Raw genomic sequence first — 26,045 nt, 5'->3', positions numbered from 1 at the left:
GCCATAGGACACATCTCTATCATTATGCTTCATCAGCTTTGGACACCAAATTCATCATTCATAGCCCATTAAAACTGTTGCTCTTATATTTAAACGACAAATGATAAATTTGCTGGTTTGTGCAAAGCTTTGTCAAGTTGGAATTAATTAATTTGAGACACATAAAGCAGTAATGATTAAAACAGAAGTGTGGACAATTATATTTAACATTTAAATTGTAGTTAAAATTAGGTCTTCGCTAGATAAATTTCCACCCAAACCATAATTTTATTTCAAGAATGATGCTTTGTTGTATCAGATAAATTATAAAATCCATTCTGGACAAACAAATTAACATTTGATGTGGAACTGTGCCTGATACCAGGACCTCTAAAGTTCAACTGTCTTGTCTAGAGCTAAATAGCAATTATATCTGTCTATTTTATCTTTATTATTATATATCAACTACAACTTGTACTTGCATCTATTTGATAAAACAATATCATTGCAAATCAAGTACTAAATCTATTCTTTTAAGTAAGAGAAAAATATAAAATTCAAGTTGTATTGTATATGCTATTTGAGTAAAGGGAAAGGTTACTGAACAAAGAAAATAAATTTTAAAATCTATTGGAGAACACCAAATTATTTGAGAAATATTCATGACTTGAAAAATATTTTCCGATGAAAGTTTTGGCTGAGTTGCAGTTCATATTGATTTTTTATATCAGTGATAGGTACAAATTAAAGATTGATAGTAAATAAACAATAATTCTAGAAGGATAAAAAAATAATCATAGTGTTTTCATATTATAATAATAGTATAGACTTATATTTGTTTTGTTTGGCCTTTTTGCTATCTTTCTGGGGGAAGGGAGGGTTTAAGTATAAAACAACCAAAGTGATATTTTGAGTCAAGCAAATTAGCTGGAACATTTCCTACTCTTAATGAAGGAATTAACAACTGCCAGACAACAGTAAGCAGCTTAATAACCAAGAAGTATATAGGAATATCAATACAGACGTTAGAAACAGTTTCTTATTAAAGCTGAGAACATACATTTAAATGGATTACACACACACACACAAACATACATATATATATATATATATCCTATCAAGAAAAAGCAGAAGAAATTAATAAACTATATTCCAATTCAAAACTAAAAGACGTTAATAAATATCTTACTTCTATCACTCAGTAATGCAATAACTATAGTTATATATATCATCATCGTCGTTTAACGTCCACTTTCCATGCTAGCATGGGTTGGACGGTTTGACTGAGGACAGGCAAGCCAGAAGGCTGTACCAGCCTTTTGTCTGATCTGGCAAAGTTTCTACAGCTGGATGCCATTCCTAATGCCAACCACTCTGAGAGTGCAGTGGGTGCTTTTTACATGCCACCAGCACGAGGGCCAGTCAGGCGGCACTGGCAATGACCACGCTCAAATGGTGCTTTTTACGTGTCACCGGCACGCTAGAATGGTGCTTTTTATGTCCCACCGGCATGGGTGCCAGTCAGGCGGTACTGGCATCGGCCATGTCAATGACTTCACTTGACTTAACAGGTCTTAGCACACACAGTTTATTGCCCGATGATTGAAGGGTACTCTTAAATGGGCTGGTTATGCTGCACTGGCATAGGCCACAGTTACGGTCTCACTTGGCTTGCTGGGTCTTCTCAAGCACAACATATCTCCAAGGGTCTCGGTCACTTGTCATCACCTCTGTGAGGCCCAACGTTTGAAAGTCATGCTTCACCACCTCATCCCAGGTCTTCCTGGGCCTACCACTTCCACAGGTTCCCTCTACTGCTAGGGTGTGGCACTTTTTCACACAGCTGTCATCATCTATATGCAACACATGACCATACCAGCACAGTTATCTCTCTTGCACACCACATCTGATGCTTCTTATGTCCAACTTTTCTCTCAGGGTGCTTACACTCTGTCATGCATGCACACTGACATTACACATCCAGCGGAGCATATTAGCTTTATTTGTTGCAATCTTACACGTGACCTCAGCAGTCATGGCCCATATTTCACTGCCATGTAACATGGCTGTTCGCATACATGCATTGTACAGTCTACCTTTTACTCTGAGCAAGAGGCCCTTTGAAACCAGCAGAGGTAGGAGCTCTCTGAACTTTGCCCAGGCTATTCTTATTCTAGCAGCTACACTTTATATAAATCAAAGTGTACAGCATTATATATCCATTACAACCGATATTACCAATTAGTTTCACACTAGGGATTCAATGGAGTGTTAGATAACAGTTCAGTTATGTAAGCCTGCACTCTTCAGATGTAGCTGTTATGGAATGAAACATGGCAACTGCTCTCTATTGTTGAAGGTGAATAGAAACATCCAGTTTGTGGTTGCAGTGAAAAAGATGATGGAACAAATAGAGCAGGGGATTCAGGGGATTAAGTTAAGAGTTATGACCCTTGTTATCAAATCATTATATTGGGGGTGGTTTTGTTGCAAGGGTTTTCTGGAAAAGAGTTTGTGGGAAATGTATGTGTCTTTAAGGTTGGTGTTCTTGTGGAAATGGAATGTGTGTAGTGGTATTATATATATCAATCCTTTGCAAGGTGGGGAGCATACAAATCTGTGTTCGTAAGTGTGTTTCCTTTCTTTTATGTTTTTGGTTAAATTCGTGGAGCATTTAGGTATGCAAGCAGTGTGTGCAGGGGTACGATATGGGGGTGGCTTATATTGGGAGTGGTGGAAAAGAGTCTATTGGGTGGGTGCAGCTGTGCTGGGACATGCGTGTTTGTTTGTAGGTGCACTCCCTGGTATTGGTAGAGAGCCAAAGTTGAAGGATTGATGATTATAGCCAGGATGGGGCATGCAAGTATGATAGGATGTACTTCCTTATATGTGGTCAAAGATTAAAAAATTTCACTTCTGCTATTCAGCTAAATGGCTTGGTGCTCTTTAAAATCATTCTTTTCTCAGCCAGGTATAATCTGTACTTCCTGCTGCTATTGAAGTATGCTTTACATTTCTCTAGAATCTTCTACTTTGTGCTGTACCTGATGGTATTTTCCTTCAATGACCATACATGCATGGCTAGGTTTGTGGTGTTACATCTCTCCAGGATGTTGAAGGAGGACTTGTGGTTGTTATAGCAGGTTCTGAAGGGGCCTTCAGTTACTCCCACATATTTTCACATGTTTGGTTGCCCATTTGGTCCTATTGCTATTTCATCTGCCTTGTATATGACAGTCTCCGTGTTACAGTGTCCATTCAGAGGACATGTTGTGTCACTCCTACATGAGCATCTTGCCTCTGTCTCAGGTGTGAGCCTATCCACTATAATCTTTTTTACATTAGGTACACAGCTAAAGGAAACTCGCAAGGTGTACCTATTAAATATTTTGCTGAACCTGTTTCTATGGTGGAAATGCTTGCCTACTTAGCTAAGGAATAATCTTACCTACTCAGGTTTTAACACTTAAAGAGAAGGGCAGTGTGAACCACAACACTTTCTAGTGGTGTTTTTTCTTGGAAGGGTTAGGGTCTGGTGTGTAACTAATTCTATCCTTGAAACCACTGGCAGCCAGAGCCTCATTGTAGTATGGGACAGCAGCATCAAAAATCTCTTTGCGTAAAGACAGGTTGGAGATTCTTCTGATGATGCCCTTTACCAGTTCTTGAAAACTATGGCTGGATGACAGGAACCTGTGTTAATATATAGTAGCTTCTCATTTGGCTTCCTAAAGGATCTATAGGCACTGGACTCCAAGTCCAGAGTCGCATCAAGGAAATCCATCATTTTCAGGTTGGTTTCTATTGTGACCTTCAGTGCTGGTGAGGTCCTTTCTAAGGTTTTCTAGTATGTAGCCATTTAACCCTCTTGATATTGCCAGCATGTCATCCCTGTAGAGGCCAAAGCTAGTGGAAGGGAACTTTTTTTTTTAGTGCATATAGGACAAAAAAAAACCCAACAAGGTCACACACATCAGTGCTGTTGAAAGCGCCCATTGCCACATTGAAGGAGTCTTCTGGGTCAATTCGTTTGACCCAGGCCAACCTGTTACTGAAAAGTAAGGTTCTTCTGGCATGCATGATAATGCATGTGTCCTCATCACCAACTTCAGTGTAGGTCCTAACGAAGTCCAGCGCCTTGAAAAGGAGTTCCCTTGGTATAGACGGGTAGAAGTCCACTATATGGAATTGGGTAAACCTAGCTCTACCCCTTCCACTATCAGCTTCTTTCTTCACAATGTTTCTACCCTGTCTTCTATACCTAGTTAAACCACAATATCCTTGGTGTCATAGTTAAGGCTATCATAAGTTTGAGGGACAACCCTCCTGTATGTTTGTGTAATGCTGTTAAGTAGCTGTGCATATGTGTCATTATTTACTCTATATAGATTTTTAGTCTTATCAGAGAACAGAAGGGTCCTATCAGAAGATCTAAGTCTACAGATGTCTGCTCTAAGTTTACATTGGAAAGCATTAGAGGATTTAAGGAATTTCAGGTGGGGTATAATGTCTAAAAGGTCATTACAAGGGGGTATCAAAAAGTCTCCAGACTAGTCATGTTTAATAAAAAATTAAAAAAACTTATTTACATAAGTTTTAACATCTCCTTCAAAATAGTCACCTTGTGCAACAATACACTAGTCTCAGTATTCCTGCCACTTTTGGAATCCGGCCTGGAAGTTGTATTCCATAAGCGAGAGAAGGACCTTCTGCAGTTCAACCTGGATCTCAACAATGGTGTTAAAACGGTAACCTTTGAGCTGCATCCTTTTCTTGGGGAAGAGATGGAAGTCTGCAGATGCTAAATCTGGCAAAGAAGGCAGGTGAAGAAGCAATACCATGCTGGTTTTGGCAAGAAACTCACAAGTGAGGAGAGCTTTGTGGCAGGGTGCATTGTCATGAAGAATTCAATTCTTCGTGCTCCACAGATCCAGTCGCTTTCACCAAATGCCCTCCCTCAAACGCTTCAAAATGGCACAATAGAACTCTCAATTGACAGTCTGGCCCTGGGGAATGAATTTTCAATGCACAATACTGCAAATGTTGAAAAAAAACGATGAGCATGCTCTTGATTGAGCTGTGGGTCTGTCGTGCTTTCTTGAGTCATGGAGATAAAGGGCTCTTCCATTGTGATGATTGCTACTTCGTCTTAGGGTTGTGGTCATAGACCCAACTCTCATCACCGGTAATGATCTTCGACATAAAGGGTGAGTCATCAGCAGCACACTGACAGAGATCTTAGGCTTCAAAGCAATTTTCTTTCCACTCAATGGTCAGCAAGTGGGAGACATATTTAGCAGAGACGTGCTACCTGTTCGATTCAGACGTTAGGATTGCCTACAAACACCCATACGACAGACCAACAACATCAGTGATGTCTTTGATTGTTCTCCGACGATCCTCATGCACAAGCTGATGAATTCTCTCCACATTAAGGGGGTGACGCTCGTGGCAGGTTTTCCAGATCGCTCATCGTCTTCCATGGATGTTTTTCCACTTTTGAAGCGCCTGTGCCACTCGAGACATAGCGTACGACCCATTACCTCATTGCTGTAAACTTGCTCGATGTCTCTGTTACAGACTTCGCAAGCTTAACGCAAAATTCTACGTTGCCTCTTTGTTCCAACTTCTTGTTCATGACAAAATTGCAGACTACAGCATAAACGTGAACACAAAAGCACAAATTCCACAACTTGTGAAGTAAATACAGCAATGTCACTTGGCACACTGCCCCATGAAGGTCACTGCTAGCTCTCACTATGCTGTCATCTGTTGGCGCGCTACAAACCTGGTTCCGGAACTTTTTGATACCTCCTCGTATATATCAATTGAGAGGCTCTTGGGAATAATTATGCATAGTTCTAAACAGCAATCAATAAAAATAACGAATTAATACTAAAGCAGATTAAATGAGTGATTTCTTTTATCAACCAAGACAATGGCAAGAAAAATGGACAGAATTCCAAGTGGAACTGTTTGCTACGAGAGAGTAGTTAGGGTAGTAGAGTCTACTAGCGGAAGTGGTGTACTTCGGTATTGTATCACTCCGCAACTTTAAAAAAGTAATCCCATATTTAAATCGATTTTTCTGATCGTGATTAATACAAGTAGCGAACTGAAAGGAAAATATCGAAATAACTTTAGACTATAAAAAAAGTATCTGGTTGTGTATTTGATATATCTATCAGTATTCTTTTTATACATATGCGCTGTGAAATTATATAATAACAAGCGTGAACATTTTGACTTCGGACTGTTTCACCATAAATGACGAAGTATTTTTTAATGTAGCTTCTGGACGAATTTTACAATTTCTTCGAACAAGTATGTCTTTTCCTTTAAATATTTTCCCTCTTCGTTAAATAAACTACGTTTGTTTATGTAGTTGTGAATCCGTAACAACGTGAAACCAGTAAACATGAATATGTTTTCTTTTACTTTCTTCCAAATTCGATATCTTTGAATATTAATTGATAAACATCGATTTTAAAAGTTTCCTTCTTCCCACTCCTTTTTATTGCCCTTCTCTGCAATAAGATGTTCAGGCAATTTTTTAAACCTAAAGCTAATACATATTTCGAATACTATGTTTCCTTAGTTTCACAGACAGACATTCCTCAAAGTGGTGGTGGTGCTTGCCGTTTAATCAATGAACGAACGTTGACCGCTAAATTTAATGCGTCGAAACATGAAATTTATTAATAAGAGTCTTCGTCATACACAGTGTCCTCGAAATATTTTTGTGTAGCCAATTCACTTATATTTAATAATATTTTTATTTCGTGAAATTATTTTTTAACATCGATAAAAAAGAATTTCTTTGAATTAACCAAGGGCGTCGGTGTGGTATTTTAAGGGAGGTAACTCTATGATGTATAAATACAGTTAAGAATATTGCATTACACGTGGTGCTGTAAGGGCCACAGCACTTGCATCTCCATAGAAGTAAGTTGTTACATCACATGTAGAGAAGTAGTAATCACGTTTCACAAATGTGCAGTAGGTCACAGTACTCTCATCTCACTCGTGTTACTATAGGAATCTCAGTAGTCACATCCGAGGCCGTCTTAGTAACAATAGGACCTTGGACATTCAATGCACTGGAACCTATAGTGTTTATATATTTGTAGCAAGTCAAAGCATAGATCAAAATTGGGGCCCCTAGACCTGTAACCAGTGAGGCACCCTGGCAACAGCCCAATGTGCCCATACCTTAAGACAGCGCTGGTCACATCTCATAGTGCAGTTGATGTTACACAGTGGCGGACTGGGTCTAAAAATATTGGTTGCCAGGAGACTACGGGGCCCAACCGCAACTACAATGCTATCATTTAATTTTTTTTTTTTTTTTTGTTAGAAGTATTTTTTCAACTGTCTACAAACATCCAGGCTAAAATAATGGGATCTTTGGGGTTTGACGGGCAACATTTTTTTTGTAGTGTTTTTGGTACCGAAACACTTTCAAACTTCGAATATTTGTATATTTTGTGGTATAGAACAGATGAAAAAATTTGTATTCGAAGTTATTTTATGTAAAAAATTTGTTAGGAAGGTTAAGAGAAGTTGTTGTTTTATATGACACATTCTACCAGTGTCCCAAGTTTGAAAGTGTTTCGTTAAGAAAACAAATGTTGCCCGTCAAACCCCAAAGATCCAAATAATGCATTCTTCCAGGAGTGAATAAAAAATTCTCAAACTTGAGGGGATGGGCCCCCATATATGGGTTCTAATGGCGCAGGCGCCCACTTGCCATTGGGCATGCTGGCATCCTGGCCAGTCCTCCAATGATGTTACATGTCATAGAAGTTAGCACTGTTGAGACAAGGAGATACTCAATATTATCAGCCCCAGCACTTGATTGATACTTTATTTTATCAACCCTTAAAGGTTGAACTCAGAATATAAAGAGCCAGAATAAATGCTGAAGGCATTTTTCCAGCACTCAAGTTTGCCACCTTGCCAAATGATGATTTCTAACATGGCACTAAATTGTAGGGAAGGGGTATCATCTTCCAGGTTAAAAGAAGGTGGAGTGATCTTCAGGATAGACTTGGCTGATAGTTATGTCTGTTCTAAGCATGACATCAGCTGTTTGACAAAACTCTATTACCAGTCAACAATGAATACATGCAGAATGGTTTTGTTACTCTACTCACATCTCACTTCCATACCTCCAGAGATTGAGGTTTCTGGAAGTTATTTATAATCCCTGGGCTTCCAGAACAAACCAGATGGTTGATTTTCATCAGTGCCCAGAGTTTCTCTAAAAATGTTGATAATCTCTCTCACCACTAGTCTTCTATGTGAAGATTCCACCAACCACATTGCCTGACTGGTTGAGTGCTGACAATCCAGATGCCAGCCACCCAGTTTTGTTTTTGACTTGATCCAGAATTGCAGTTCCATCAACAAGATGAACTGAGCAAGAATGTACTTGACAAAAGGTAACTACAGCTGCTTACTGTCTTTGAATTTCTGAAGATGTTACACCTTCAGTACATTATCAGCCATGGTATATCAGTCGCTCCATGCAGAGGTGTTGGCAATAAATGGACGGTCTGTGCCTCTTGTACAAGAAACAAAAGAGCAGACATCCTGTTTAGATAAAGACTAGGGCAAGTTATAATGGTCAACCAGAAATATATAACAGAGGAGATACAGTTCTATATTTAAGAGATGAGGAATTATTTACATTATTTACATTTGACGGATATTTGTCCTCATCTTGTTTGTTGTTAACACAACGTTTCGGCTGATATACCCTCCAGCCTTCGTCAGGTGTCTTGGGGAAATTTTGAACCTGGGTTCTCATTCCTAACAATGTTACTATTATTATATTATTATTATTATTACTATTATTAATCAGGTCACTGCCGTGAATCGAACTCGGAATCTTGGGGTTAGTAGCCCGCGCTCTTAACCACTACACCATATGCCCATGGGCAATTAGGGAGTGAATTTTAGGGCTTATAAATCTATTATTTTTCTATCCTTCCTCATAATTGCCCACGGGCATATGGCGTAGTGGTTAAGAGCGCGGGCTACTAACCCCAAGATTCCGAGTTCGATTCACGGCAGCGACCTGATTAATAATAGTAATAATAATAATAATAATATAATAATAGTAACATCGTTAGGAATGAGAACCCAGGTTCAAAATTTCCCCAAGACACCTGACGAAGGCTGGAGGGTATATCAGCCGAAACGTTATGTTAACAACAAACAAGATGAGGACAAATATCCGTCAAATGTAAATAATGTAAACAGAGGAGATATTCACCACTTTTACCCAACTTTTTAGGAATAGCTTTCTCTCAACCAAAAACTATCCCTGTTTGTAATCATTTTACTTCTTATCCACCTGAAGGTCTGAACAAAACCAGATCCCAAACAACTTAATTGGTCCATCAATATAGCTCCTCACAACACTGGCTAGCAGCATGGACTTACCTTTCCAAGTGTCCAAGCTGCAAGCCCACTGACTTATCTCAGTTAATTTTTGCTCTTGCTTTGTATTTCTCTAGAACAATGTCAACATCTTAATACCCATAATGTCTGACTCCATTACAATGATATCCATATATGCTAACGCTGCTTGCTCACCTACATTCCAGTTCATATGGGATGTCCCACAAAACCTTCAGTTTCCACAGTGGCTTGAGATTCAGTACATACAGAAAAGATGAAAGGGAATGCTCATAATTTGACAGAGCATGTTATTCAAAATAGTTCTGATAGATGGACATTTAGTCTGACCAATGCCAGTTGCAGCAGACATCTGCCAAGGCCTTAACAAACAAGTTTGGTGTGTATATATGAAGTTCGGTGTCAAACATGTGACATGTAACACCTACAGCACTATGAGATGTGATTAGTACTATCTAAAGACACGGGCACACAGGGCAGTTGCCTGAGAGCCTCGCTGGTCACAGGTCTAGGGGCTTAATTTGCCTTGTTCACAACCACTTACCACTAACTGTGTCTCAGATACTGTTATTGGTTTTTCAGAACATTTTATTTCTTCTGTCAAGCAGACCATTGATGTAGACACTAAAAGTCCTTTCCATCTCCAATCCATCACTGTCATTATTTGTCCTACACAGTTGAGTAAAATACCACTGGAAACCTCAGTCCCTCAAAAGACTGAATTTTAGTATTGTTTTCACTTTGCCCCACTGCATGGCTTTCATTCTCTCTTGTCTTAAAGTACATGCCTTAATTCTGACGATGCCAATTTTCACATGGTAGAAAAGATGGTCATTCTTATATACCCTTTCTACTTCATTTACTAACTCCCTCTCTTTGAACCTATTTTCTCTAGTACTACTTCTTTGTTAGATCCTATCAATTCTATCCTAACTGTTCTCTTCAGAACAATCCACCACTGATTGTTGACAACCCAGCTTCCAGTAACCAGGTCTCTGTTTGTGCAACCTAGCTAGATCAACTGCAAGATATAAATTTGTGATTTGAGTAGCCAACCAGTTGAAATTGTACACTTTCTCAGTCAACTCTGCTCACTTAGCAGATATTCTATCTAGATACATTCTGGTTGAATTAATGCAGTTGCTTCCATTTTCACACTGATATGATCACGAAATCCAATTGACAAGTTTTTTGGGGTTTTTTTTAAACTTTCTCTGCTCATTGACTAATACCACACAATCCCAGTGTGTGTCTAGAACACAATTCTCATTTCTTACTGGGAATTGTTTCTAGATACCTGAAGAAATTTGGCAACCTTGCTTCAATCTGGGCATTGACAGCTACAAGTCTAATGACAATACTTTCTCTGTTGTTTGCATCTAGTTACACCAACTTAAACCATCTAAATCTGTGAAGTTTGTCCATGCTTCAAGATATAAAACTTTCTAAAACAACACTGCCACTCTCCCGCCAAATCCAAACCCTCTTTGAGGGTGTGCTGGAAGATTCCCGGCATTAAGGGTATCATGAAAGGCCTGTTTGGAGGCCCAACTTTCCAATTTCTTTTACAGGGCCAAGAACTACTGAAGGACCGCTGCAATAAGCGTGTGAATCTGAGACGAGAATACGTTGAATAAAATCATAATTAAATGATCCTCCTATATTTTCTTTTATCCAAAGCCAGAAACTTTTCAGCATCCTCTTGTAAGAGATGTATATATTTCAGTTATCAAAAATGGATGCAAGTGTGTGTTCCAGAAATTTTGGTCCTACTGATGTCCTTTACATCCATATCTAATGAAATGAGGTTGTTGAGCAAGTGACATTACTTCCAAGCAAATACAACACCACATTCTTTCATACACATATAGCTATATTGATCATAGATAAGAAATGAGAGGGGTCATAAAGAAGGGCAGGCAATGGGGGAGCATGTGTAATTCCTTGAAAACTCCCTCTGAGAGGCTTTTTTCTCTGTTCCAGAAAATTTCCATATTTCCAGAGGATTTTTCCTTAAGTCTATAGATTTCTTTTGTTCATTGTTTTCATATCATTCATTATTTTTCACTTTTTTCTCAGTAAGATGGGGCTGTCTGTAATTTTTCTTTCGTTAGTTGTCTGTTAGTAGTATTGTTGCCATTGTTTTTCTGGGTGGTCATTTCTGTTTTATTGTTTGTGTGGTTGCAAGTTTGATTTTTATGGTGTGCATATGTAGCTGGTTGATAGGTTCTCTGTTGCCATGTCAAACCTTCTAGCCTTCAGCTTTATAATCATCAATTCTTTTTCCCTCTTTTTTCCTTCTTCACCTTATTTCTGAAGAGCTTGGTGGTAGAAGGATTAGGTGAGTCTGCACATGTGATATGTATGCATTTCATTAAGTAAAGGAGGGGCACTATTTGAAGGCTTTTTTTTTTTTTTTGGTTGTTATGTGGATTTTGATATTGTTAGAGGGGGGGGGGTTCTGTTGTTGCTGCTGCTACTGTTGTTATTGTGGAGCTGGTCCTTTGTGCCATCAGTTAATGGAAGAAAGATGTCCAGCTGGGCCTTTTCACTTCCACCACTACAAAAGAAGTAATTGCAGTTTGGCAGCTCAGTTAGGTTTGAGATATTTTTGATCTTACATGATTCATTTGAAGTAAGAGCTCCATTCATTTCCTGAACCAGATCTTGTATATTGTGTGCCTCCAGAAAAGTTGCTTCATCCTCCTCATCATTAACAACTGCTGCTACAAATCCCTAGGTGTACATCTATCACCCTCACCTTCACCTCTTGTTAATCAATATACAACAGAATGAGCATGAATTCCTTACTCTTAAGAGCTGTAGAGTAGCTCCATGCTTCACTGTCAGAGAAATTTGACCTTTACTGTTTCATATCACCAATTGCAAGGGATGAAATTTCTAACTTTTGTTGAAAGTCCCAAATCTGAGAGGATGGGAATATTCAGTTATACTGGCCCCATTACTTGTCTGAGAAAAAACTGCACCAAGTATTTTCAAAGTACAATGTTATGAAGCCTCTTACTACATATAGTGTCTACAAATGCAACAACAAATTTCTACTTCTGTTCAGTCAATACCAGCTCGATTCAGTACCTTTTTCAATAATTAGCATTCAGCATTTTCTTCAAAATTTTTGTGACACATCTAAACAATTAGACATGATCACAAGATTATTTGAGCAGATTACTCATGTTTCACTGCTGTATAACATCATCTCCCTATTTCTCACATATGATACTGCTGCTCTCTACACTCCCTTTCTTTTATACTGTCACTTATCACCACCTTCTTTCTAACCCACTCCTATTTCCTTCACCTTCCTTCCCCCCACTGAACTGATACTCATTAACCATACTTCCACCCTTGTTCCCTATTCACTACATTTACTTCTGTCCTTATTTTTAACCATCTGTCGCCCTACTTTCACACTCTCACAAACTTACCTATCTACACACTCTTTCCAATCCTCTGCCCCTATTCTTACTTATACTCACCTTCTTGTACTTTGAAAGTCTACCATGATACCTCATCACCACCATCTCTTTTTCTTCTCTTTCCAGCTAGGATAGCCATGTAACTCCTCTAGAGTAGGATATCTGTTCTTGTTCCTCTATCATACTTAATCTCTCAACATTTGGCACAAAGCCATCTCCCTCAATTCTGCATCCCAGTGCTACTACCATGTAAAATGTCCCCAGTTCATTCTTGAAAGTGGTTGGTGTTAGGAAGGACATCCAGCTGTAGAAATGATACCAAAGCAGTGCAATCCATTGGAGCATGATGCAGTCCTCATATAAAACATCTTTTTCTTTTGGTCTTCTTAACAAAAAAACGTACATCGCAAGTTATTTCATGTTAAAGTTGTCGTATTTCTGTAATTTCAACCAATGACTCACGTCCATTCAGCCAAATACATTAAGTGCTGACTACGTAAACAAACGATTCTCAAATGATTCTGGCTGTGATAAAATTATTATTTCCTTATCAAAAAATGGCTGAAGCATATTGGCAGTAGGATTAGGGTTAGGCAGTAGCTAATAAACCTTTCATACAGTTCAGGCAGATGTTAACGAAATAAACACGCGTGAAAGAAAATGAAAAAAGCAAATGTTGTACACATACAGTTCAGGCAGATGTTAACGAAATTATAAATGGAGATTAAATACGCTTTACACCGCTTAAACTGCCAAAGGAGTAAGTTTAAACAGCTGAATACTTGTCAGTGATTGGTTGAAATTATCAAAATAAGACAATTTTTTACATGAAATAAATTCGAATACAGAATTTTTTTTCTGTTCTATAACACAAAATAGATAAGTATACGAAGTTTGAAAGTCTTTCGGTACCAAAAACACTACATAAAACATTAATGAAAACTGGTGCCCCCGTTTTGAACAAGATCCTTTGTGTCTTCTATACAGAGAAAAACCTTTGATAACAAGAGTAGCAGTTTCATAAATATTTATCATCCCACTAACTTTTGAGGATTTAGCCGTTATACATTCATAATGTTTGTTTGTAGCATTAAGGTTTATGTCATTTTGTAACAGAATTTGTATATTATCAGTTCATGGTTGCTGTTATTTTGATTAACCTTAGGTTATACCTGGTTAAGGAGATCTATAATCAAACACATTCTAACCATGATCATCCCACCTTTTTTTGTATCAGGGACTACATTGCTGAATTCATCTTTCTTTAAGATGATGGGCTGTGATTTGAGGGAGATTTAGTTGCTGTTTCTAACAGGTTATGTGACCACAAAGGGACTCCCTTATTCATGGTTGTCGAGTCATCCAATTTGATTGAGTGCAGGACTAGTATTTTAATACTAGTCCCTTATTTTTGTCTGCTAGAGTTTTCATTGCATATTTTTTACACCCTTTTCTGTGAACTACATTCTACCAGATTAAAAGTAAAATTTGTTGTGATGGCTAAAATATTTATAGTACACCAGTGTCATTAGATTTCCAATATTCTACAAGATTATGGAGAAATATTGTTTTGTTTGGAAAGAAATGAGAGTTAGCAACAGGAAACCTTTTTCTGAAAAAAATTTTTCAACCCATGCAGACATAGAAAAGTGGACGTTAAAATAATGATAATGATTTGTGGATATATAGATATATATTATACGTGTGTGTGCATGAATGGTGATATTATAGGTGGTTATTATGCATTTTCAAAGGCTTGTGGAATAAAACGATAACTCCCTTGTTTGAAAAACAGGTATGGGTTAATGACAGGAAGATCATCTGCCCATAAAATCCAACCTCAAATACCTCCCCATCCAATCTATGCTAGCATGGAAAAACTGACATTAAATGAAAAAAATGATGGGATTCTGCAGTTTCCATCTAAGTTCCACTGACAAAATATAAGTCAACACAAGGCTACAGAAGACATATCCAAGGATCATGTTTTGTGACAGAAACTCTAGTCATAAAGTTAAGATGTGAATTATAGGAGCAGACATAACCTCCATCTAGATTTTGTTTTAACAAAGTACAGTAGAAATGGGATGCTGTAATATTTCTGCTTTCCCTAAAGATATAACTAGCATAAGTGCAGTGAAATGGCTTTAGATAAGAATCAAAAGTGGATTACAGATTTGTATAGTTACTGGTTTAAAGTCTGGGGTACAGGTCTGCTTGAGTACAGTTAGGTGCCAGTTATCTCAGTCCATTGTCAGGACCAATGTGTATATATGTATATCTGATAGAAAGGGGCTGGTACCTTATTAATTGGAATAGTAGAAAGAAACTTTGTTGATTAAATCCTAAATGAATGACATTTACCTCCACACTTCTCAATATTATACTTAACTGTAAGGTAGTGAGCTGGCAGAATTGTTAGCATGTCAAGCAAAATGCTTAGTGGTATTTCATCAGTCTTTACATTCTGGGTTCAAATTCTGCCAAGGTCAACTTTGCCTTTCATTCTTTCAGGGTCAATAAAATAAGTACCAGTTGAGCACTAGGGGTCGATCTAATCAACCTATCCCTCCCCCGAAATTAATGGCCTTGTGCCAAAATTTGAAAGCAGTATTATATTTAACTTATTTTATAGCCATTGTTTCTTTATTTTTGTTTTTTGGTGTGTTTTTTTTCTTTTCAGGTTGCCATAAACATGTCTGTTTTGATGGAAGAAATCACCTCTTTAAGTGGACATGAAGAACAAGTATGGTGTGTCGCCTGGGACCCAGATGGCAGGCTGCTGGCATCCTGCGGAAGTGATAAATGTATACGAATATGGGGCCTGGAAGGTGAACGATGGGTCTGCAAGTCTGTTTTAACTGACGGTCATACTCGTACTATCCGTTGTGTAGCTTGGTCACCTTGTGGTAACTATATTGCAAGTGCAAGCTTTGATGCAACATGTGGCATATGGAGTCGTAAAAATGGAGAATTTGAACTTTTAGCAACTTTAGAAGGTCATGAAAATGAAGTAAAATGTATTGCATGGTCTCAGAATGGCAACTTCCTTGCTAGCTGCAGCCGAGACAAAAGTGTTTGGATATGGGAAGGTAAGATAGATAAAACAATATAAACCTGCCGTCCATTGCCCCCGCCCCCCTTTTTTTTTCATTGATTCATGAAAGTTTAGTAGTTAACTCTTTTGATAAACCCTCCTGTAATCACCCTGAGATCTAAAATTAAAACTTCTTTTTTAAAGGGATTTAAATTAGAACCTTCCATCAAAATTTCTTGTTACTTTATTTTTCCAAACACTAGTTTAATAAGGCAGTTATTTTGGATAAAATTCTTCATTATATTCAAAATTAATTGAAACTAAAGCAATGTATTTCAACAGAAAAATGTAACAAAAGGGTTAATTAGCTTCCAATGACATCCCATCCATCTTTTTAATATAATGTGCATTTGATTGATGGCGAAATACATTCTCACAAACAACCTTCTAGCCCTGTTCCATGTTTGAGTGTGGTCTTCATCTACTTAGCCTCTACTTCTCTGAATTTAAATCCACTTCATGCTTCCTGTCATCTTCATTGCTTCACCATTTAAACTGGTCATATCTGGCCCATATATTCTATGTGTTTTATGTTAAAATTGACCAGATCTAGCCTCTAACACTTATCGTACAATGTCATTCTAAAATTAAACTTCAAAATCTCAAAGTTAGATAAAACATGATTAATTCAAAACAATGTGAATATATAAACATTACTGTTGATTGAGTAATCTGAATGTTAAAGTGTTAAACAGGTTTTCTGTCTCTAAATGCATCCTTCTAGAGTTTTCTGGTAAGTTTTAATGAAACACTGACTTCAACCATTTTGGTTCTACTTTGTAAGGAGAATCACAAAAGGTTCTGCATACTGACTTCTTCATCCAAATTAATTAGTTTACATAAAAAGATAAAATCTGTTCAATGAAATTAAATATACATCAACCACTTTGTTACTGTATTTCTGCTAAAATACACTGCCTTTCATTCAATTAATGTTAAAAGTAATGAAAAATCTAATAAAATAACTTTCTCGTTACTAACCTGATGTTTGGAATATAAATTGACATGAAATTTTGCTGAAGGGTTTTAATTTAGATCACTTTAAAGTAGGAAGTTGTGTCATAGATTCAGAAATGATTTCAGATTGGTTTTTATCAAAAGGATTAAAATGAAGAATTATAGAAATAGTATAAGTTATATTAGTCTGAACAATGAAATGAGTTGAGTAGACATAAAAGAAATAAATCTAGTTCTATAATATCAATTTCTATAAACTTTAAAATTGTTTCTCACAGAATGCAAATGGTATACTCTTGTCCAACCCTACTTTGTATGATATTTCTAAACCACCCCCTCTACTGTTCAGTTGAACTTGCTTATAGAATATTGACCATAGAATTTAATATTGCCATCATTTTGGTGTTAATTAGTGTTAGTGGTATCTACTCCATTAACACCTCAGTCATTACAACTTCTTCATTCCTTTGATCTCAGATTTCACTAATTTTACAATAGTATTGATTCTGTAATGAGAATCAATTGATCACCATAGATGGTGTAATAGGCATTTCAGTTTTAACTGTGTAGTTTTAGCAATTTCTGAATTTTGCTTTTCAGCAACTAAACACTTCTTTGTTAGGTCCTAAATTATTGTTACATTCCACACTTGCTGGGTGTATATATTTAAGACTTGATAAGTTAAAACTTGGACATTTTCTCTGCTTTACTCCATGTCAACCAAATGATTTATCAATGTTTTTAAGTAATTACTAACATAATACTGTGTGATAATCACTGTTTTTTCATTCTATTTCACAATCAAAACTTATCATATTTAACTTACTGATTGATATATGTTTGATAGGTTAATGTCACTAGCTTTCTTGTTTTTGTCAACGAAATCCCAAGTGTTTTATTTCATTGCTATAATATATTATAGATTTATTATATAATGGGATTGAAGGTTTGTGATACATATGGAGTATCTCCTCCCATTATAATTATTTCTGTAGGCTTAAGGATCTGGAACACAAAGAAATTTACAAGTGGAGTGCAATTCAGTAGTCATTTATTTTTTTAGTTCTCGTTCATGTGGCTCACTCCCAGTGACCATCTTTATGGCAGTGCATGGTTCATTATAGCTCCATTCATGTGAGGTTCATTAACTCTGGAGATAACAGGTGAAGTTAGAGCAAGATAAGAGTCTGCTGTGAGCTGCCAGCTTCGCAGTGTTTCTCAGCGTGAGAAGGAAGAAAGAGAAAGAATGTCTTAATTCTCCTGCTTAAATAGTCATTGCCGACCAGAGTCTCACTGTCGTCTCACACATGGCACATGGTTGCAGGCAAGATCTCATTCCTGTCTCGGACATGGTAATGGCTACCAGCAAGATCTCATACAAAATGGCACTGGCTTCTTGTGCCTCGCTACAATTAATAACCAACACTGTGTATTAGTACACACAGTGTGTTAGTATCATTGTAAATAATACATCTCTACAATATTTATATAGGCTGTTGGATTAAGAATCTTGCTCCCAACCATGTTATCTTGGGTTTAGTACCATCGCATGGCACCTCAGGTAAGTGTCTTCTACTACAGCCTTGTGAGTAGAATTAGTAGATGAAAACTGAAAGAAACCCATTCGTGTGTGTGTATTTTTATTGTGTACCCATGTCTAGACATCCTGTTCTGGTTGTAAATGAGCATCATCATCACATAATCAAGGTTGTTCATTTCCATTCTTCTGTGAAGACATGTCCAGGTATAGGAAAATGTTACCTTGCATGGCAACACGAAGGGCATAGGAGATCTGCCTCAGCAAATTCCTTCTGACTCATGCAAGCATGGAAAAGTGGACATTGAATGATATTGTATACATGTATTGTTCACTGGTTAAATCTATAGATATGTTATACAGTACATTATCACATTTTTTTCTATAGTCTTGTTCTTTCTCTAATCAATTTCAGAAAGATTCTGTCTCTACTATATTGAATATCTTTATTCTCCTGTCTACTTATATATCTTCTAATGTTGTATAAAATTTGGGTGCTACAGATCTTCACTTCCATGCAGTCTTCCTATAAATCAAAGGTTTCCAATTTTTTATCATCCTTTAATCTAAATTCATCTACCAATAATCTTCATTAACCCTGTGATGCTAGGAATGATACAGATTGAAATCTGGGAATGAATATTACTTGTTTAAAGACTTTTTTTTTAATTCCTTAAATCCTTCCCATCAAAGGATTAAGATTTCTAACATATTTTATCCAAGATTCAGTTTGTATTCCATATTTTCATTTGTCTTCAGTCTTGATAGAACTAAATCAGACTGGAGTTCAGCCCTACCTAACTGCTATCAACTTGCTGTTGATTCATTTTCTAAAGTTTACAACAGATAAAATCATTTAAATCACAAGTCCAGCACCAAATATCTCCCACTTTTAATTCTTTCAATATGAACAATACCAAATCCAAGAAAAATAAACAGTACTTAACATTAATTTTACTTTATTCAGCTCATTTTTTTTTTGTCTATAACACTACAGTTTGAACTTTCAAATTGTCTTCATAAACCCTATTTTTACATATACAAACCCAAACCCTTTATTTCTAGTGCAAGGCTTCAATAATCACTATATAATGTTTATACATATATAATGTTTATATATTTTTATACATATATAATGTTTATATAATGTTTATATATTTTTTGGAAAGTACATATAGAACTAAATTAACCATTTTGTCTTTTGGCATGTCCATACCCCCCACCCACACACACACACACACATCTTCCTGACATCTCCCCGTTCCCCCATCTCTGCTCACCTCCCACTGAATTCCTCTCCCTTCTTTTTTCCCCTCTCTTTCATGAACCTACTTGCACACAATTTGTCCCTGTCGTATCTCTTCCCCACAACACCTCCTCCTAATAACACCCCCTCCCTATATAATGTTTATATTTGTACACACACTGTTTGATTGAAACATTTGGAGTGACTAGTCTTGTGGGACCTTGGGAAGGTGTTTTTTACTATATCTCTGGAACAACAAAATCCTTGTTAGTGGATTTGGCAAATAGAAACTGAAAGAAGTTCATCATGTGTGTATAAATACGTGTGTGTACTCTTGTCTTCACAGCACATGGATGATCAAAAACAAGCATCACTGTCATACAGTGTCCCTCATTTGCAATCTTCTCTAAAATCATATCTGGCTATGGAGAAATATTACCTTGCTTGGAAACAGGTGAGGGTTAGCATCAGAAAGGGCTACTAGCCAAAGAAAATCTGCTTCAACAAATTTTGTCTGACCCATGAAAACATGAACATTGATGATGATGACTTAAGGTGCCTGCCCACTCTTCTGCCTAATTAATGGGCTTTAATCTTAATACTGACACAAATGTGTTATTCTGTTAAACTTGGCGTCAAATATTGATTTTCTTCAGAAATTCATTACTAATTCCATTTCATTAAGTAATTAGTTTAGGAAAACTCCATTATTACATAACCATTCCAAGAATTTGAGGAAAATCTCTGGAGTTCTTAGCCGATCCCAAATCTAGGAAAACAAACCAGTGAGGGAATCCCTATGTGCTTGCTCTACCTAATGAAAATAGCATAGTTTCTAAACTGTTAATACAGAATAATTTTAGCTACAAAAAATTGGCAGAAACAACCAGGCACTAGACTTCATGTTGCGAGGAGGTTGAAATATCAAACAAGGTCATCTTAGTCTTTCATATCTAAATACTAACAATATGCTAGTTAAAAGAGACTCTAGCAATATGCTGGAAGTAAATCAATTGACTTCACTCATTGCTTTGCAAATAATGGTCTTGTGTTTAGTCAAAAGAAATCAATATTAACGAATCATTTATTCAATTATTACAACAACACATTGGATGTTTCTCTCACTAATGTATTTAGGAAGGGTGTCATATGACAAAGTGGATAATTCATTTATTTGGTTTCTCATAACATTTCATTTCTGTTGCTTAGTCTCAGGTCAAGAGGGACTAATCTGTCTCTGAATAAAGCAGACCTACAAAGACTTTCCAACTATGACCATCCCATATTTTTTTGGAAAGTACATATAGAACTAAATTAACCATTTTGTCTTTTGGCATGTCCATACCCCCCACCCACCCACTCACACACACATCTTCCTGACATCTCCCCATTCCCCCATCTCTGCTCACCTCCCACTGAATTCCTCTCCCTTCTTTTTTCTCCTCTCTTTCATGAACCTACTTGCACACAATTTGTCCCTGTCGTATCTCTTCCCCACAACACCTCCTCCTAATAACACCCCCTCCCTCTACCTGTGCTCACTCACTACATTCCCTCCCTGCTTCCATCTCCCAGTCTCCTTTCATGATCTTTCGAACTTTCCAGGCCATTCCTTCTCTCCGATCACTATATACAACTTACTGTAAAGTTTGGTGCAGTTTACTGATTTGCCAGTTCCTATCAAACCATCCAACCTATGCTGGCATGAAAAATGGACATTAAATGATGATAAAGATGATATTTTTGAGATGATAGTGTTTTCATAAAGATATAGATGTTTAACTCTTTAGTATTTAAACCAGCCAAATCTAGCTCCAATATTCTACCTGTTTTATGTTCAGATTGGCCAGATCTGGCCTCTCATACCTACCCTACAATATAATTCTAAAAATTAAGTTACCTCATCAAAATCTCAAAGCTACAAGATAATGCAAGATTAACTCCAAACTATGTGAGTAAATAAGCATTATTTTTGACAGAATGTTAATGCTAAAGAGTTGAAGATATGAATGGAAGGGCAAATTGGATAATTCAGTCCTACATACACTCTCCAAAAAATATGGGATGGCCATGGTTGGAATACTTTTCTTTGTAGGTCTGTTTTAGTCCCGGTTGACCTGGAACTGTACAACAGAAAAGTTATGAAAACCCAAATAAATGAATTGTCCTCTTTGTCATATGACATCCTTCTTAAATACATTTAGTGAAAGAAATATCCAGTGTGTTCTGGTAATAATTGAATGACTGCTTTGTTAATATTGATTTCAAATTTAAGATGAAAGTCAAAGTCAGCCTCAGCAGAATTTGAACTCAAAATGTAAAGATGGACAAAATGCCGCTAAGCATTTTGCCCAGCATGCTAACTATTCTACCAGCTCACCACCTTAAATGCTTTGTTAATATTGCTTGCCATTCACTAAACTCAAAATCATTACTTGTAAATCAGTGAGTAAAGTCTATTTACTTCCAGCATATTGCTTGTATAGTGGAGGCGCAATGGCCCAGTGGTTAGGGCAGCAGACTCGTGGTCATAGGATCACGGTTTCAATTCCCAGACCGGGCGTTGTGAGTGTTTATTGAGCGAAAACACCTAAAGCTCCACGAGGCTCCAACAGGGGATGGTGGCGAACCCTGCTGTACTCTTTTTCACCACAACTTTCTCTCACTCTTACTTCCTGTTTCTGTTGTGCCTATAATTCAAAGGGTCAGCCTTGTCACACTGTGTCACGCTGAATATTCCAGAGAACTACGTTAAGGGTACACGTGTCTGTGGAGTGCTCAGCCACTTGCACGTTAATTTCACAAGCAGGCTGTTCCGTTGATCGGATCAACTGGAACCCTTGACGTCGTAAGCGACGGAGTGCCAACAACAATTGCTTGTATATATATAACAACTTTGCAGATATGAAAGATTAAGATGATCCTGCTTGATATTTCAACCTCTTTGCAACATGAAGTCTAGTGCTCAGTTGTTTCTAACAACTTTTTGCAGTTAAAATCCTTGTGTGTCAATACAGTCTAGAAATGCAAACAAGCAAAAACAACACAGCCTTAGACCTATTTCCTTACATTATGCTTTACCATAAGAATTAGTCAAGCACTCGGGTCGATGTAATCGACTTACCTGCTCCCCTGAAATTGCTGGCCTTGTGTCGAAATTTGAAATTGATATTAATGCAAAATGTTTTATTTATTAATTATTTCAATTTTGTTAAAAAAAAGGTTTAATCTTTCTTTTTTTCTTTTTGTTAACAAACTTGTAGTCACCCAAGATGAAGACTATGAATGTGCCAGTGTGATGAACTGCCACAACCAAGATGTGAAACACATTACTTGGCACCCATTTCAAGATATTGTTGTATCCAGTAGCTATGATGACACTATCAAATTTATTAAAGAAAGTACTGATGATTGGCAAGTATCTGTCTCTTTGGATTGTCATCAATCTACCGTATGGATGAGTTGCTTTGACAAAACAGGTGACCGACTTGTTTCATGCAGTGATGATAAAACTATTCGCATATGGCAGTGCTACCAGTCAGACAATAAACTAGGTTTACCAACAAATGATGATGGTTATGCATGGAAATGTGTATGTACTCTGTCAGGTTACCATTCTAGAACAATATATTCTGTGGATTGGTGCCATCTTACTGGTGATATTGCAACATCTTGTGGAGATGACTGCATTCGAGTGTTTCGTGAAGAACCCAACTCAGATAAGGACCAACCTTCTTTTACACTGACTTCCATTGTGAAATCAGCTCACTTGCAAGATGTAAATTGTGTATCATGGAACCCTAAAATACCTGGTTTGTTAGCATCTTGTAGTGATGATGGTTTGATAAAACTTTGGAATTTACCTCAAGAATGATCAAAATTACCTTTAAAAAAAAAAGGCTTTTTTTTTTCTCAGTTTTAAATTCCAATTACATGTAGGAAAAAATTCTATATTTTATCTAAACACACGTTCATTCACCCATAGTGGAGACAAAACAATATGAGATAAAATGTGGTACTTGAAGTCACTGTGTCTTTGGACAAGACACTTAATTCCACCTACTTCAATTCACTTAATTACTAGGAATAATCGTACCAGAACTTGGAATAGGTACATGTGATAAACTGGGATGAACTGATTTAATGGCATAAAACTGAAATTAAATCCATCCCTGACCTCCCCTAAAATCATTGACACACACAGATAAACACATTGAGGCTGTTGAAGACAAGGATAGGCGCACTTAATGCTATAAAAGTGAAGTTACGTCCATTCCTGACCTTTCCTATAATCATTGACACACACATAAACACATTAGGTTGCTGATACATATTCAATACACCATTTGACTAATTGCAAGCTATTTTTTTAAATTTGATATATTTTATAAAAATTTGGATTAAACTGCAAAATTCCTAAATTTCTAATTGTTATATTGTTGAAGCAATTTAATGCATTAGTCTATTGAGAGTTGATCTTGTGTGTGTATTTGTTGTTTCGTTTCTCCACTAAAGCTGTTACACAATTTTTATGATTTGTTGGTTTTGTTCCTAATCACCTTTAAATATTTTGTCTTTCAGTGTGTATTTTTGAAATGTGTGACTTTTTTGTATTCTGGTTTATAATATTTTTTTTTACATTCGTGATATTAAGGTGCAGGAGTGGCTCTATAGTTAAGAAACTTGTTTTCCAACCATGTGGTTTCAGGTTCAGCCCCTCTGTGTGACACCTTGGACAGAAACTGAAGGAAGCCCATTGTGTGTGTGTGTGTGTGTGTGGACCCCTGTCTTGACACCACATAATGGTTATAACAAGCCTCAACATCATACAAGTGATGTTGCTCATTTCCAATCTTATGTGAAAACATATTTGGTCTAGGAGAAATCTAATCTTGCTTGAAAATGTGTGAGGATTGGTAACAGAAAGAATGTCCAGCTATAGAGAATCTGCCTCAACAAGTTCTATCTGACCCATGCAGGCATAGAAAAGTGGACATTAAAATGATGTTGAGTGGGAGAATGATGATTGCTTTGTCCAATTTTATGACTTGTTGATTTTAATTAATTTCTTTAAAATATTTTTGTCTTTATATACCTATTTTTCAAATGTTGAGTTTTTCTATTTTCTGGTGCCACATTAAAAGCACCCAGTACACTCTGTGGAGTGGTTGGCATTAGGAAGGTCATCCAGCCATAGAAACCATGCCGGAACAAACAATGGAGCCTGGTGTAGCTCCTGTCAAACCATCAAACCCATGCCAGCATGGAAAATGGACAAATTATGATGAGGATGATTGTTTTTTATAATGTTCACTTTGTACTTTTGTCTTTTCCTTGGGAGCAAGACTAAATTGTGAAGAGAAGAGGGACTAGTCGATTGGTTTTTAACCAGGAAACATTCAGACCCTTGATCCTAAAGGGATGAAAAAAAATCAACTTCAGCAAGATTCAATTCTATAAGGACCCAACAAAATATTTTAAAGCATTTTGGTTTAATACTCTACCATCAGCACCGAAAAAAAGCAGCCAAATTTCCCTCAAATCATACCCTGCTAGAAAAGAAAAAGGTGAGCTGATTACAACTAAAGGGCCTTTAATCATAAGTCTGCCTGACCTGAGATTAACAACAACAAACATATGTTATGGAGACTTTAGATATTTGGCACCATTTATTTATGGGCACTTGTGCCAGCCCCACATAAGGAGCACTCAGCACATTGTAAAATGGTTGGCATTAGGAAGGGCATCCAGCCGAAAAAACCATGCCAAACACAAATGGAGCCTGGATAGCTCTCCAGATGACCAGCTCATGTCAAACCATCCAACCCATTCCAGCATGGAAAACGGATATTAATTGATGATGATGATGATGCAGAATTTCTGATGCTGTTGTTTGAAACCATTTGTGCTACTGTCTATCTTCAAATTTCACCCTACCAATATAAAAATGGATAAAGTACTCTTGAATATAAAAAGACAGCTAGGAAGACAAGATGGTCATGGCTAGAATACTGTTTAAACACAGTGAAATGATCAAAGAAACACATGGTTAGCCACTATAAGTAGTGAAAATTTATAAAAGTTGTAGCTCTTCATGAAATAAATCTAGGTGAGAAGGTATTTTCCATCCTAAATCACATACAATCATACAACATCATTTATCAACACTTCACATGATTACTTAGCAATTAGGTACAGGGATGTCTAAGTAGTTAAGAAGTTTGCTTTGCCACATGACTCCAAGTTCAATTCCTCTATATGGTGATAAAGCCTCAAGTTGACATATACATGAAGGGCTTTTGCTGAATTATAGTCAACCAATCTCCATTCACAAGTTGTTAGTCAACTTGAGACATTACCTATATA

The 26,045-nt window shown here is 36.9% G+C and overlaps 1 protein-coding gene across 1 annotated transcript; it reads left to right on the top strand.

Annotated features, from left to right (window-relative positions):
* The first annotated feature begins 6,021 nt into the window (after window positions 1-6,021).
* On the top strand, window positions 6,022-24,209 carry LOC106883649 (probable cytosolic iron-sulfur protein assembly protein CIAO1). The gene is made up of 3 exons (XM_014934746.2): window positions 6,022-6,303; window positions 15,526-15,934; window positions 22,943-24,209. Exons 2-3 carry the CDS (start codon window positions 15,538-15,540, stop codon window positions 23,551-23,553), a joined length of 1,008 nt encoding a protein of 335 aa, XP_014790232.1. The 5' UTR covers window positions 6,022-6,303; window positions 15,526-15,537; the 3' UTR covers window positions 23,554-24,209.
* Window positions 24,210-26,045: the final 1,836 nt, after the last annotated feature.

The sequence above is a fragment of the Octopus bimaculoides genome, chromosome 4, assembly GCF_001194135.2.
Source record: "Octopus bimaculoides isolate UCB-OBI-ISO-001 chromosome 4, ASM119413v2, whole genome shotgun sequence".
Classification (NCBI taxonomy): Eukaryota; Metazoa; Mollusca; class Cephalopoda; order Octopoda; family Octopodidae; genus Octopus; species Octopus bimaculoides.
Note: the sequence above shows the minus strand (reverse complement) of the source record. Positions and strands in the feature narration are given on the sequence as shown.